We start from the raw sequence: 14,587 nt of genomic DNA on the forward strand, positions 1-14,587 counted from the left end.
GAGGGCGGGACCGAGGAGAAAGGGGTGGGGGGGAAACTAGCGGTAGAGGGGGCGGGGGAGGCGCAAAGGGCGCGCTCTGGCGTCACGTGACCGGGACGCGCCGTTCTTCCGTCGGCCATTTTAGGTGGTCCGCGGCGGCGCCATTAAAGCGAGGAGGAGGCAAGAGTGGCCGCCGCTGCTTCTTATTCTTTTTTAGTGCAGCCAGAGATAGTGGGAGTGCGCGCCGCACGAGAGTGGGAGTCGAGGGGGGCAGGCCAGGGAGAGGCGCAGGAGCCTTTGCAGCCACGCGCACGCCTTCTCTGTCTTGTGTGCTTCGCGAGGTAGAGCGGGCGCGCGGCAGCGGCGGGGATTACTTTGCTGCTAGTTTCGGTTCGCGGCAGCGGCGGGTGTAGTCTCGGCGGCGGCGGAGGCAGTAGCACTATGTCGGAGGAGCAGTTCGGCGGGGACGGGGCGGCGGCGGCGGCAACGGCGGCGGTAGGCGGCTCAGCGGGCGAGCAGGAGGGAGCCATGGTGGCGGCGGCGCAGGGGACGGCGGCGGCGGCGGCGGCGGGAAGCGGAGCTGGGACCGGGGGCGGAACCGCAGCTGGAGGCACCGAAGGAGGCAGCGCCGAATCGGAGGGGACGAAGATCGATGCCAGTAAGAACGAGGAGGATGAAGGGTGAGTAAGGGGCAGCCCAGGATAGTGAGGCCCAACTAGGCCCCCTCCCCCTCCCTATCCCCCGCCATTAGGCCTCGCTCCCGCTCTCCGCCTGCCCTCCAGGCCCCCTTGCAGCTTCCTTGCACTGGTCTCCTCTTTTCTGTATTGGGCTCCCCGGAGCCTTCATTTCCTCCTTCCCCTGACTGCTTATTGCCCCCTCCCCCATCACACACGTTTCCACCTTTAGCCGTCACCATGCTGCTCCCCGGCCCGCCCTCCTTTCCTCCCTCGCCACGGGTCTCCTCCCACCGACTTAGCCGCCAGGATTTTTTCCCGCCTGTCGAGGACACCTTTTTTTCTGTTCCACTGTCCTCTCTTTTCCCTGTTTTCTAACATCTTGGACAAAAAACTGCGAACACACGAAAAAGGGCTTTTCTGCCAGGATTACTGAGACTTATTTGGTGTTTCCCCAACGTTAACGAGACAAGATTGTTTGTAAGCACTTGCTTTGGGGAAAGTGTAAATTGTCCATTCCTGTTTCTCCCGCGTCGGCTTCAGGCCGAATGTTTTTCAGCATTTTAAGTAAGTTTCGCCTTAGGACTTGTTCGTTTTTTTCACTTTACGCAATCACAAAACAGTACGCCTGTATAGGCCTTACATTTCCACCCGTGGGACAAATTGGGCCTGCTGAAATGCTTCGAATCCCTTCCAGTACGTTGGTTTTGCTCCGCAGGCTGTGCCTAAGTTCCTTCCCTAGTCGGCGGGGCCTGCACTTGACTGGAGCTGTTCCTACCTCTGGCCTGCTGGCTGCCCTTCCCCCCATCGCACTGAGTTATTCTAACCGCGCACCCTTTTCGCGCCCTCAGCTATTGGGTTTCCCAACTCTTCGTACAGATTGTACTGTTAACTTTTTCTGTGCACCTTAAATTTTTTAGATCTCTGCCCTCTTTTCGGTGTCCAGGAGCCTTATTTCGCTTTCATTTCCACCTTTTCACCCACAATTAAAGAATGCCCACCCGCTCTTTTTCATAAAATGAACAGACTATCGTGCTGTGGGATAAACTTTTTTTTGTTTTTTTTTTTTTTTTTTTTGGCAAGTTTTGAGTACAGACTTGCTTCTTTTCATTGGAATAACATATACTACCTAAGGCTGCTTTGAATATATTACAATGCAGCATTAATATTAGCAGGATTTTCTGTTGTTCCCCTTACCAACTTTTGATCTTGGGTTAATGCCCCATTCTTTTTTTGTAATGGGGTGTGTGTATGAAAAAAATTTCTCACTATAACAAGGAGAAAACTTTTGGTGGAGGGTAAAAGCAATAAAATGTCACTAACCCAGTATTAGAAAACGTGATTTCCTTTACTAGGCAATAGCATAGAGTTCGGAGGGGGTGTTGGGGAAGTACTTTGGAATAAAGTTTTTAATAATTCAGCCTAGGCAGACTCTTGTCAGGCTATATTTACTGACTTTGGGGGAGTGGAGGTGGGAGGGGAAGTGAACTTTTATTAATCAAACAGAACTAATCTTGAATTATACATAGTGTAATTTGAGAAAAGAATATGTTAAATATTTGGAAACTTAAGCCTTTAACATTTTGGTTTTTGCTTTCTGAATTCTGTTCTTCGGACAGAGACACCAAAATGATAAATTATAACTTAAGTTTGGGGCAGGCTTTTTTTTTGTTAGTCCTGAGTTTCAAATCACAGAGCAGCTGCCTTTGTAGTTAGCTGCTGTTGAACTGAAGTGTAAATGAGTTAAAAGTTTTTAACCCTAACAGTGTCAAAAACTAAAACTAGAATTTTGATTGGTTGCTGTACCGGTTGTTAATTCCCTAGCCATTCAAACTCCTCCCCACGACACACTGAAGCAGCGACGGCACAGCGGGAAGAATGGTAAAACTTTTAAATTTTATTTCTGTATTATAAAGGTTTCAATAGTCATAACTTGAAGAGGCTTTGTATTGGTTAGTTGCCCATTGATCCCCAGGAAATTTTAGACATTGATTCAATAGGATATCTTATGCCTGGGATGTAAGACCTTTTTAGGTATCCTGTATCATCTTTGGGCAAAACTGATGCCATTACATGACATTTGATCTGTGGTAATGCATGTGATTACATTTTGGCCAGTTTAAGCTGAATATAATTAGTATTGTTTTTATATTTGGGCAAAAAAGTGTTATAGTAATTTCACTTTTTTGTTAAGATGAAAAATAATTTTGAAATTCTTAGATTGATGCTAAATGTGAAGACTACTTGAAATTCTGTTTAAAATGTCTTGCATGTTATACTGGAGTATTCTGGAGATGTCAAAAGTAAACATTCTTTAAGAATACTATGAGCATTATACAAAAATATTTGTCTTTTTTTTTTTTTTTCCACTAACAATATTTGTAAGTGTACTTTTAATAAGAATTGGATATGTGCCATTCAGAGATGGGCTAATGTGGCTTTCCACTACAGCTCTTACCAGGTTTTATATTTTCAGTGTGATTTGGTTGGAATGTTGATTACATTGTTGACATGTATTCATAATTGCATGAATTCTCTTTAAAGGCTGGTAGGTTGAGTATTGTTCTCTTTACCCTTCAATCACCCCCCCCCACCCCCTTTGTCAGTCTAATTTTTGCCTTCAGGATCATATTTGAACTTTTCAGGTGTTTGTGTCTTCTACCACTGGAGAGTAGAGAGGCAGTAATTTGTAGATAGTTGCCTTGTATCTGTACAAAGTATATTTGAAGAGCCCATTTGGTAATGTGAATTTTACACAAAATTGACTTAAGTATTTTCATTTACTGAAATTTATCTAGTTTTAGACTGGTGATAAAGTAGACTGAAAACAGGCAAAGGGAAAATCAAAAAGTTAAAGACTGGAGTCAGAGTTTGACCTACTGAACAAAAATGTTTTAAGATGAACAGTAATCCTTTTATTTTGGTGACTAGAGGGCACAAATGACTCAACTTCACTGGTTAGTTAATAGTGACACGTTAAAATTAAACCATATAACATATTTGACTTCATAATGCATTTTGAATCTTATGTAATTGTTTCCAGTAATTTGAAATGACCATAAACAATTAGATGTGAAGGTGGGTATTACGATTCTTACCAGAATTATCCTTCCCTTGCTATCTAGAGATACCTGATTCTACAGCTTTTTGGGGCAGCCTCTTTTACGGAAAATTGACAACTATTTGTATTTTAAATTGTGAACAATTGTCATCCACTGAAAGATATCATGAGATTCATTTTAAGTCAAGGAAGTTTGACTTACAAAGTAGTTCTCTTTTTTTGAGACGGGATCTTAATGTTGGCCTGGCTGGTGTTGAACCTGTGGGCTCAAGTGGTACTCTGACTTCAGCCTCTTCTGAAGCTGGGACTATAGGCACACACCACCATACCTGGTATTTTTTGTTTTTAAAATTTAATATTTGACATAATAATTGCCTGGTCACCTAGCCCAGTTTTGTTGCAAGTGTTAACTCTGAGTAAAAAACCTAAGTACGTTTAACCAATTTTTTTCCCTTTTATATCTACACACTTGCCAACGTGTTTCTGTCTCCCACATTGAGGGATTTTGGGCAGTAATTTCATTTTATAGTCTCAGTGGTGAGGATAAAATTATTTAGTAGATAGAAAATCATATAAATTGATCTTAATACAATTCTGTGTATTCCTATTTAAAATTTTTTAAATGAAGTGATTGCAATTTCATTTTAAAATATTTTTGAGATCAATTTGTTATGGACATACTTGTATGTTCTTTTTTCCTTTGCATATGAGAATGAACAGTTATTTTTAGGAAGGCATCTTGGTTCTAGTGAATGCTTCCATTATCTATTATGGGGCTAGAGAATAAATAAATGTTCATTCCCATAGTAAAATGACATCCAGAATTTTTGCCTCGGGCCCTCTGTACGGAGATTGAACTCTGGGGTGCTTTACCACTGAGGTATATCCCCAGCCCTTTTTAATTTTCTGTTCTGAGACAGAGTCTCTTAAGTTACCCAGACTGACCTGGAACTTGGAATTTTTCTGCCTCAGCCTCCAGAGTCTCTGGGATTATAGGGGTATGCAACCAGTCCTGGCTTCCTTGCTTTAATCTTTATAGTTTTTACTATAAAAACATCACTAGTTTTTACTTAAAAACAATTGCATTGGAATTTCTCATTTTCCTTTGTAGTGTGGACTTGTTCTGTTCTCTGCAGTGCTGTAGTAGATACTCTTATCTACTGTTGCAGATACTTTTAAATTACCTAGTGTCTGGTGAAATCCACATGCTGTTTAGGAAGCTACCTGGATTAGTGTTTTTAAATTTTTTAAAGAACAGTGGAAAACTAGTTTTTACTCAGGTTTACAAAGTGGGTGGGTTGATTTTCCCCCCCACCCCTGCACCCCCAAATTGAATAGGGTAGGAAGCAGAATAGTTCCATTCAGTTATCAAAATATAGTGGTGTTTATTAACAGGATAGTGGTAGACTAGCTCCTATAACAGTATATAAATTCAACATTTTGGGGAATATTGCTATAGGTTTCTTCCTTGTCTACTTTTTAAAAGAAAGGACTCCACGTTTTGTTTAAAATACTTGTGATTATAATCTATACCTTAGTGCTTCTTGGACAGTCTGAACATTTTTTTGTAAAAATAGTTACTTTTATAGTAGGCCCAAGTCAGATACACTGATCTTTTATTGGGTTTGCCAGAAACCGTTGAGCTCCTGAGTAGATAGATCTTTGGAACCTCTGACAGCTTTCCTAGGGTTAAAATTGCAGAAAATGTTGTCTCCAAATCTTGACATGGTGAACTTTAAGGATTTAAGGGAGTGGTTTTTAATTGTTTTACTTTTTTTTTGGTGGTGGTGCTGGGGATTGAACCTGTGCATGGTAGGCAAGTGTGCTCTGCAGACCTTGAGTTGCATGCCTACCCAGCCTGGGAGTATTAAATTCTTTTCATTCAAATTCTCATCTGTTAGGAAAGATAATATAAATTTTTTAAGCTTGGAATTAGGGAATGTTGTTGAAGTTTTTCAGTACTATTTGAAAGAAACATTTACCTCAAACCTGGGTTTATTTATTTTTCTAGTCATGTGACCCCTTCTCTGTCATATGCAGGACTTCCCTAATGTAAGAATTATTTTAGTGTCATTGTGGCCATCATGAAGGATGATAGTTTTGGCTTAAGTAATGATATAAACCATGATGGAGATATTTAAAAAGGAATAGAATAACTGCCCCATTCCATTTATAGCTGTGCACTTTAAGTGTATGCAAATTCACAAATGGAGTGATAGATAACTCATAACTCTGTTAGTTCAATTTTGATTTGACTTTAGCTCTGCTTCATTCAGCCTTATAGTAGATAGGGCATTGAACTGGATGCTGGAAGCATGGGATTTGTTTCTCTTACTTCATTTTCAACAGTGTGGTCTCAGGTAATATCATTTGTTACTTGGTTCGCTAATCTATATGTTGGAAACAATGCTCACCACAGGAAGATTGACTACATAGAATACTTTCATAGCTTGTGTGTATTTATCCGGTGCCCTAATAATTGATACTGCCAGTGATTTACTCCTGTGGAGTAAAGGTAAGCATATTTTAGTTTCTGGAGTATTATGTTGTATGTTGGTGCTAGTTATTTAAGAACATTTGGGAGTAGGGAGGGAAGATTCCTATTTACTGGCAGTGTTTGGCTCATAATCAAGGTGATAGCTGAAAGTATTACTTCATATACTGTAAACTCCTGCTTATCTAGACTTCACCAAACAGCTAGGGAAATCCACCCCTTCCCACCCTGTGGTCTTAGAAGATGGATGAAACTGTTAGCAAATATACTCAAAAAGCAGTCAGTAGACAACATGGAATGAATCCCCCCCACATTTTTCCTTTCGTTGAAAACTAATGTGATTTTAAGGGATTGACAGATTCTAAAAATTCATCAGGAATGATTTAAAAATCATTTTCTGATTTCAGCATTCACTTCCAATGGAAAACTTCATAGAATTGTGACTGTGTAATGATCTCAATTGGCCAGAACCTTAACCTCTTAGGTAAATGGGAGTTTACATTATAAAGTTGATTTCAGAGTTTAAAAAGTTAAAATACAAGTCATTGTTTCCTTGTAATGAAATGAAGAAAAAAGGGAAATGATGGGTTAAGCAAAGTTTATTTTAGGAAATTAGATTTAATATAAAAGACTAATCTTACTTTGAAAATGTTTGATCATTGTACATGTTAGTCTGGAATAAAGAATTTTCACACTTTAAAATGTCAACATGCCTAGAAAACTGGGGGGAAATTATTTAATAGTGGGGAAATAATACTACAATATAGATTTTATTGACTAAAGTTGTTTTTTTAGGGGGGGTAGACTTTTGTTTATTGCCCAGTTGTGATGTGAATATTTAAGTAGAGAGGAATTTAAGAGAGTCTGGCTATATTTTTGATTTGTCAAATGTCAACAAGGTTAATTTTTATACAAATTTTAAAACCACTTTCGTGCTGTATGGTATAATCGAGTTGTGAAATAACCTCATTATAGGTAACTAATGATTTAACCTGTATTTCTGAGGAAAATGCTCATCATGTCTTTGGGGCTGGTGAGATTTCATTATAATTTATCATTTTAGGATTTTAAAAGAATTATAATGATAAAATAACAGGAAATGGTTAAAATATGAATTAATGACATGCTTGAGTAACATTTACTAGGTGATAGTGATTGGCCACTTATGGTCCATACCTGAAATGTGTCAGGTTGACATTCTCTTGCATTTGTTAAACTGTCAGAACTTGTTATGAAACCATATGTAAAATCATGAGCTAGGAAGTGTTTTGAAAGTTACAGAATGCTTTTTTTGTTGTTCCTATTTCAAAATTGTAAGTATAAACACAGGAATAAAAGTTTGACAGTAAGTGGCAGTAAAGACTTGTTAGGGAAGGTGTCTTTAAAATATTGTTGGCTTTAAAGTGCCAGCATATATGTAGAGGACTGCCAGGTCACCAAAATGATTCATAGGCACTACATTTAAGAGCTCTTAAAATATGACCTAATTTCTAGTCTTTTTTTTTTTTTTTTTTTTTTTAACGTGGAATATTTATGTTTTTCTGGGGTATTTTAAAATTAGCATTGAAAATGTTAGGATCCATTTATATAAAACTTATTTTGTCCCTTTTCCTTTTAATATTGGAAAGTTTATAAAGCCTCTGCAGTTAAAAATGAAACCCTTGAGTAAATGAAAAAGTTAAATTCTTATTAAATTATGTTTAGATTGTGCTTTATTCCAATATAATAACTTTAGTTTTCTCTACAGAATTTGTAGCTGTGTTCTGTATTAACCCAATTTAATCTTGAGTTAGGCTCTTTACGTTTACAGATGGGTAAAAACTCTTGGAATTTTTTTTCCATAGGGTTATACTCTTAACGAGTGGTGGAGCTAGGATTTAAACATGGGCAGTTTGGCTTTTACTGCCTGTACACTTGAATAAAAGGTGATAGAAAGTCCCAGAAAGCAGCTTTATTTCCTGAGTGATACTGCATAGCATTTGGATAGTAATCTACACTGAGTCATATAACTTTTATGCTTTCTATTGAATTTTATAATTTGGTGTAAAATCAGTTGCTGTGAAAGCAAAAAGAATTCTGTTATTGGGTAGGTGTTTTAAATTGTATACTGTATTGCCTTTATGATTTTGAAATATTTAGCTCACAGGATTAAGAAATAAAATTTTATCAATGAAATACAATAGATGAAGTCCTATATTTAATTGGGATTATTGATTCACTTACAACTAAGGATCAAATTTTAAACTTACATTGCAGCATTAGGAACCAGTTTTGTTGCTACTTGAACAAGTCTTGGTAGTTTTAACTTGGATACTTAGGAATTTTCGAAGTTCTATCTACTTCATTGGAAAGTGTTTGCACCTCTGCAGGAGTGACAGCAACTTGAAAATCAGTCTTTGTATTCAAGGCAGCAGAGGTAATCTGGACAGACAGTAGGTATTGTGCTTTAAGCAAAATATTCATATAAAATGTAGATAATTTAAATTGGTATTAATTTTATACCAGTGCTTAGTTTGAAAAAAAAATGCATGTCATTTTTCTAGAGAGACTAAATAAGTGCCCTTTTTATCCAAAATTAAAATAAATAGATCTTTTCTGTGATATAAAGTTAATAGCTTGCTGTGCTTACTAAATAAAATTGGAATAGATTTAATGTGTTCCATTTAGTAAATATGGAATGGACTTGGTATCATCTTAACAGTTGTTCAGCAGCATTTCTTAATTAGAGAAGAAGAAAAAGAGTGCTTTTCGGCTGCCTAGGTACCAATAATAATTATCTCAAAGAAGAACCTCGTAGGTTGTTGCTCAGAAACTATTTACATTTACTTTACACAAAATTTGAAAAGTTTTAAGAGCCAGCTACTGAAGTACAAAATGGAAAGAAGACACTTAGAACAGCAGCTGGTGATTAATATGGCAGAAATGAAAAGTAAAAGTTGTTTTAAAAGCTAAGAAATGAAATGCTCTTGATGTAGCCACTAATAGCTGCCAAATTTCAGAGGATCTTATGGGCATTCTACAGTAGCATAATATATTAGTGATTACTGACCCATAGGATGTTAAAACCTTGATTGCTATATTTAAGAAGGCAGAAGAGGTGTGATGTTTTGCAGTAAAACACTTTATTCCAAGTAGTAGAATGTTAAAAAAAAAAGCAATTAGAGAGATTAGGGAAGGCAGGCAGTGCTTGAAGGAAGGTAGAATACTAGGCCTACCTTCTCTTTATCTGTTGGAGTTTTACAATGTATTTCACTTTTTTGTTTTTTTAAGAACTAGAAATAGTAATGTGTGAAAGTTGTAGTTGGTCAAAGTATTTGATATTCTGGATAAATAGTATTTTATAATTTAGGAAGGATAGCATCTTTATTGAACCCTTTTAGCTCTAAAGTAGATTAAACTTGATCAAGTTCCATATGACTATTGGTGAGAAGTTTCTTTAGAGCACTTTACTGGGCCACTTGATGAATTAGTATAGTATGCTTATCTAATGATTAAGAAAATTAACTTTTTGCCTCTTAACAGCTGGGGCTTGAGAATAATAATAGAATGTTCCTCACTATAGGCGTTAAAATTTCTTTGTCATTTTGTTTGTTGATAGTAATAAATTAAGGACACTGTGATATAAACATTACTTTGCTTAAATGAAAATTAGTTCTGTCTTTGAAGAATAGAACAGATAGAATTTTCTTGCCTTTAAAATTTACCTTTTAAAATAAGGCTCTTCAACTTTTTCATTTAAACTGAAATAATATTAAATTTTGTTCATTTTGGTAAATTTCATGATGATTTAATAATTAACCTCCAGAGTTTGTATCTGTTACTAACTTGCTGTGCATTTCTGACCAAGAGGTCATTAGTGTATAGCTAGTTCTCTGTCATGTGTTAAAAAGCTAGAGTCCTCACCTTGAAAGAGTAAACGTTGGTAATGACTTTTATATATGAAGGAAGTACTCTGGATCTTTGAGTTAAAAATAAGGTGTTTGTAGCAAATTATGTAAGTAAACTTTGTATATTAGAAGTTGCATTATTTGAAAGAAATGTGTATTAAGAAAATACCTCAGTTTTTTCATGTAGCTAACAATAAGTAAACTTTTGAAATACATTATAGGTGTTTGGGTTATGTTCATTTATTATTAAATTACCAAGAGTTTTAAATGTTAATTCAAGCATGGAAATTTTGAGGAAGTCCTGAAAATTAAACATAAATGGCCCAACTCTAGAATACATGGGTACTTTGAAAACTTAGCCTGAAATGAGAAGCACAGTATTTCTAAAATAAAACTTCTTTTGCACTGAAAGTTAGTTTTGTTATTAGTAAACAAGTATAGTAAAACAGTGAGAACAGTAACACCTCAGTTAATTAGGCATCTTAAGAGTGAAGAAGAGGCCTGGGGAGATAGCTCAGCTGGTAGAGTGCTTGCCTCGAAAGCACAAGGCACTGAGTTCGATCCCCAGTACCACCAAAAAAAAAAAAAGTGAAGAAGAAAGACCTTAATTCTAGGGATTTGACTTGATGCTATAATGGGCCTCAGTGGCATATCTTACAGGTCCCAAGTTGGAGATGTTCTGTATGAAAGACTTGCTTTAGTTACTTTACAGAGTCGGAAGTTAGTACCATATTCTCCTCATTGCGCCTCATGACACACGTACCCCCCAGTTAGAAAGATGTGAAACCTTCAGTAAACTTAACTTTTCTTCTCATAGGGAAATGTTTTAGCCCCTACATAACAAATTCTGACAGTTTACCCTTAAAATTTTTTTAGTCTTGGCTCTAATAGAAGGTTTAAGTTTTGGAGTTCTTTCTTGCTTTTGCAAAGGAAGCAGATGCAGAAAATATCACAGAGCTGCTGCCATATCTGAGATTTTTGCTGTTTTGTTGAAATATTAAGACAAACCTAAAAAATATTTTTTTCTTACCATGTATCTTTGTTATTTTTTGGTGGTTTTCCACTTACCACCTGTCACTTAGCATTTTTAAAGGTTTAAATGTGTTATTGCTGGTTAGCTGAAGTTCCGCTGTAAGTAAATCATCTAACTAGTGAGTTGTGCTTCATTGGATAATTCTGTTCATTAAATTACTTGGATGATTACATGCTTGCTCTTGTCTTTAAGGACTAAGCACATCAAAAAAGTTGGTTATAACTTGTGAGATTTAGAGTTCTCTTTTATGTGCTAAGAGCTCTGCTAATGGGAAAGTTATTAAGAGTAGGAAAGAAGCTTAAACACAGGAAGCTCTGATCTTTGGAGCCTACTACATAGCATTTTGATAAGTTAAATGAAGATTTGGAAGAGAAATTTGAAGCTGATTGTTTTGCTATTAATGGTATTTTAGTAAAACCTAGTACTTTTACTTTAGTTACATACTAAATTTTTTTGAAAGAAAGTCAAAAGACCTAATTTGCTGCTTGCTCACTATTTTGTAATTTCTCAGCAGCAGTGGTAAACAGAGCTTTCTAGAATAGAATATACTTTTTATGTGTGGCTGTGTAGGAAGAATGATATTTTAATACACTGCCCAGTAAATTTGGTGGCAGTTTGGAAAAGATGTGTTAATAATGTGGATTATACTTTTAAGGCATTTCATTTTCTTTTTAGCATTTTAATACTGCTTTTTGTCTTTACAGGAAAATGTTTATAGGAGGCCTTAGCTGGGACACTACAAAGAAAGATCTGAAGGACTACTTTTCCAAATTTGGTGAAGTTGTAGACTGCACTCTGAAGTTAGATCCTATCACAGGGCGATCAAGGGGTTTTGGCTTTGTGCTATTTAAAGAGTCGGAGAGTGTAGATAAGGTAGTGTGTTATGTGTTCTGATCAGCTAATAATATAGTAAAATATGCTTAGTTTGATATGTTTGCCCATCATGTGTAGTTTTACTTTCACAAGTATAAGAAGGAAGAGGCAGATTGAGAAATTATTAATACTCTGAATACCAGGCTTTACTAAATTAAAATTAACATTTAGAAGAGTGTGAGGCTTGGACTGGGTGTGGCTCAGTGGCTACCATGTACGAGGCCCTGGGTTCAATCTCCATCATCACCAAAAGAGAAAGAAACAAGTCTACTTAAAAATGTTGAGACTTGGCTAGGGTTATAACTCATGCCTAGCATGTGCAAGGCCTGGGTTTGATCCCTGGCACTGGGGGAAAAAATAAATAGATAGAGACTTTAAATGCCTAGGATGCACGGTGACCAGTTTGTAGAGAGTCATGTTTTGAAATTTTATTAGGTAAGCAATTTTTAATCAAATCATTAATTTTCATCCTGGGCCAAGGGCAAGTAGCAGTCATGTTTGTTCATGTTGCTGGCAGTTACAGGGGATGGTTAACTAGTAATTGGTTAAATTTGTGTGGTGCTCCCCTTCCCCCAGTTCTCAGTTACCTTTAGATTTAGACACTAGTATATGTTGGTTGGTGTCATATGACTTGACAGTTTAATCTTGAGGCAGTCAGCATATGCCTGGCTTTGTATTTAACTTATTTTTAAGTAAGTTCATAGTTCTAAACTTTAGTTAAAATGAAAAACTTAATTTCCTTAGGTCATGGATCAGAAAGAACATAAATTGAATGGAAAGGTGATTGATCCTAAAAGGGCCAAAGCCATGAAAACAAAAGAGCCCGTTAAAAAAATTTTTGTTGGTGGCCTTTCTCCAGATACACCTGAAGAGAAAATAAGGGAGTACTTTGGTGGTTTTGGTGAGGTATGTTATAAATGTTTTGGACATAGTTTGTCAAAATTGGTGTGATTGCATTTTAAGTGAACTCAAAAGCTAATTGAGTTTTTCCTATGTTTAAAGTTTGGGCATTTGTTTTAGAATGGGGTTCTGAAAATAATGGACAGGTTTTTCAAAGTTAGATAACATTTTTCTCATGTAAATGAGCACAGGTACTACTGGGCACAGGGTACAAAAAGACAAAATAGACAAGCATTCTGTTTTTTTCTTTTCAAGTGGTGAAGTTTTGCTGTGTAGACCAGGCTGCCCTTAAACTCATGAGCATAATCCATTCTCCTGCCTCAGCCTCCCAAGTAGCTGGGACTACATATGGGCATCTTACTGTGCCCTGCTTGGACAAGCATTCTTAACTCAAATTTACCCAATTAATAGAAGAAATAAAATATAGACAATACAAGGAAGACTTAAGGTGGGTTACCTAAAGTACAGAAGGAAACTTTGGTTGAGAATAGGAAGGGAATGAATGAGTATAGTGCCTTGTCAATTTAAACATGTACAAGAGTATTAATAAGAGTAATTAGACAGTATTTGCAAGAGCAAGCAACATTGGAACTGTTGCCGTCTTCCTGTATGGCAGCAGCCATCTAAAGTCTTGAATAGCAATTTCAATGATGGGTTTCAGTATGCTCTTCAGTTTGTAGCAATCTTGCTACAATCTCTCTACTTTTTGTTGAACAGACCTCTTGAGTTTGTTTCTCTTAAAATTGACTATCTTGTTATTTGTAGGCATTTTGCGTTTCTGATCCTTGAGTTAGGTAGGAAATTAAGTACTTGAAGTTCAGTTTTATAATTAGTTGAAACAAGACTTGGGTAAAGTGGATACTCTTAAATTTGAAGAATTTCTTTAAAAAAATAGAATAAACACAGGAGAGACAGCAGAATAAAGTTTGAGGGCCACGTGTATGTCTGTACATTTTTCCCCCTACTAATCTTGTGCTATTAATGTCAGAATGAAATTAGCACACTAAAGTTGGTGTTTTATATCAGGTGGAATCCATAGAGCTCCCCATGGACAACAAGACCAATAAGAGGCGTGGATTCTGCTTTATTACCTTTAAAGAAGAAGAACCAGTGAAGAAGATAATGGAAAAGAAATACCACAATGTTGGTCTTAGTAAAGTAAGTCAGCATCTTTAGCTTGTGGAGAAATCTAGTTTATTATAGAATTTTTAATGATTTGGCTTTCTGTAAGGGCTTTGAATAACATAACATGATTATGCATTGGCTCCTTATAAAGTCATTGATGAACTTTTTTTTTGCTTTTATTGGAGAATAGTAGGGACTGATCTGTTAAAGTGAATTTTTGTCTGGATTTTTAATCAATAAAAAATGTTCTTTTAGGACCTGACACGTAAGATGAAATAATCTATCTCTAGCAAATGCTTATTGCATATCTTCAGAAAGTGATTATTCTCCTTAGTACCACTGACTCATTTGAGAAACTGAATTGGATAATAGTACCAAATTAGCCACTTATTTAAAACATTGGCTACATACTGATGATTATAAACTCTTGAGTGACTTTATTTTCTTGAGTCAGTATAATGTAATTTTTCTCTTTTAGTGTGAAATAAAAGTAGCCATGTCGAAGGAACAGTATCAGCAGCAGCAACAGTGGGGATCTAGAGGAGGATTTGCAGGAAGAGC

At 36.6% G+C, this 14,587-nt stretch overlaps 1 protein-coding gene across 6 annotated transcripts in view; it reads left to right on the plus strand.

The window, feature by feature from the left end:
* The first annotated feature begins 107 nt into the window (after positions 1-107).
* Positions 108-14,587, plus strand: part of Hnrnpd (heterogeneous nuclear ribonucleoprotein D) — a 17,427-nt gene continuing 2,947 nt past the window's right edge. For 2 of the 6 annotated variants that reach the window (XM_047566074.1, XM_047566078.1), the window contains exons 1-6: positions 109-659; positions 2,478-2,534; positions 11,833-12,001; positions 12,746-12,907; positions 13,928-14,059; positions 14,505-14,587. The exon at positions 14,505-14,587 is cut by the window's right edge and continues 17 nt beyond it. In XM_047566074.1, coding sequence (XP_047422030.1) covers positions 421-659; positions 2,478-2,534; positions 11,833-12,001; positions 12,746-12,907; positions 13,928-14,059; positions 14,505-14,587 — 842 coding nt within the window. In that variant the 5' untranslated portion in view covers positions 109-420. Of the gene's footprint in view, positions 660-2,477; positions 2,535-11,832; positions 12,002-12,745; positions 12,908-13,927; positions 14,060-14,504 lie in introns of all 6 variants that reach the window. The other 4 variants (XM_047566075.1, XM_047566077.1, XM_047566076.1 and 1 more) reach the window with 4 other exon arrangements.

Source organism: Sciurus carolinensis, chromosome 10 (assembly GCF_902686445.1).
Source record: "Sciurus carolinensis chromosome 10, mSciCar1.2, whole genome shotgun sequence".
Taxonomy (NCBI): Eukaryota; Metazoa; Chordata; class Mammalia; order Rodentia; family Sciuridae; genus Sciurus; species Sciurus carolinensis.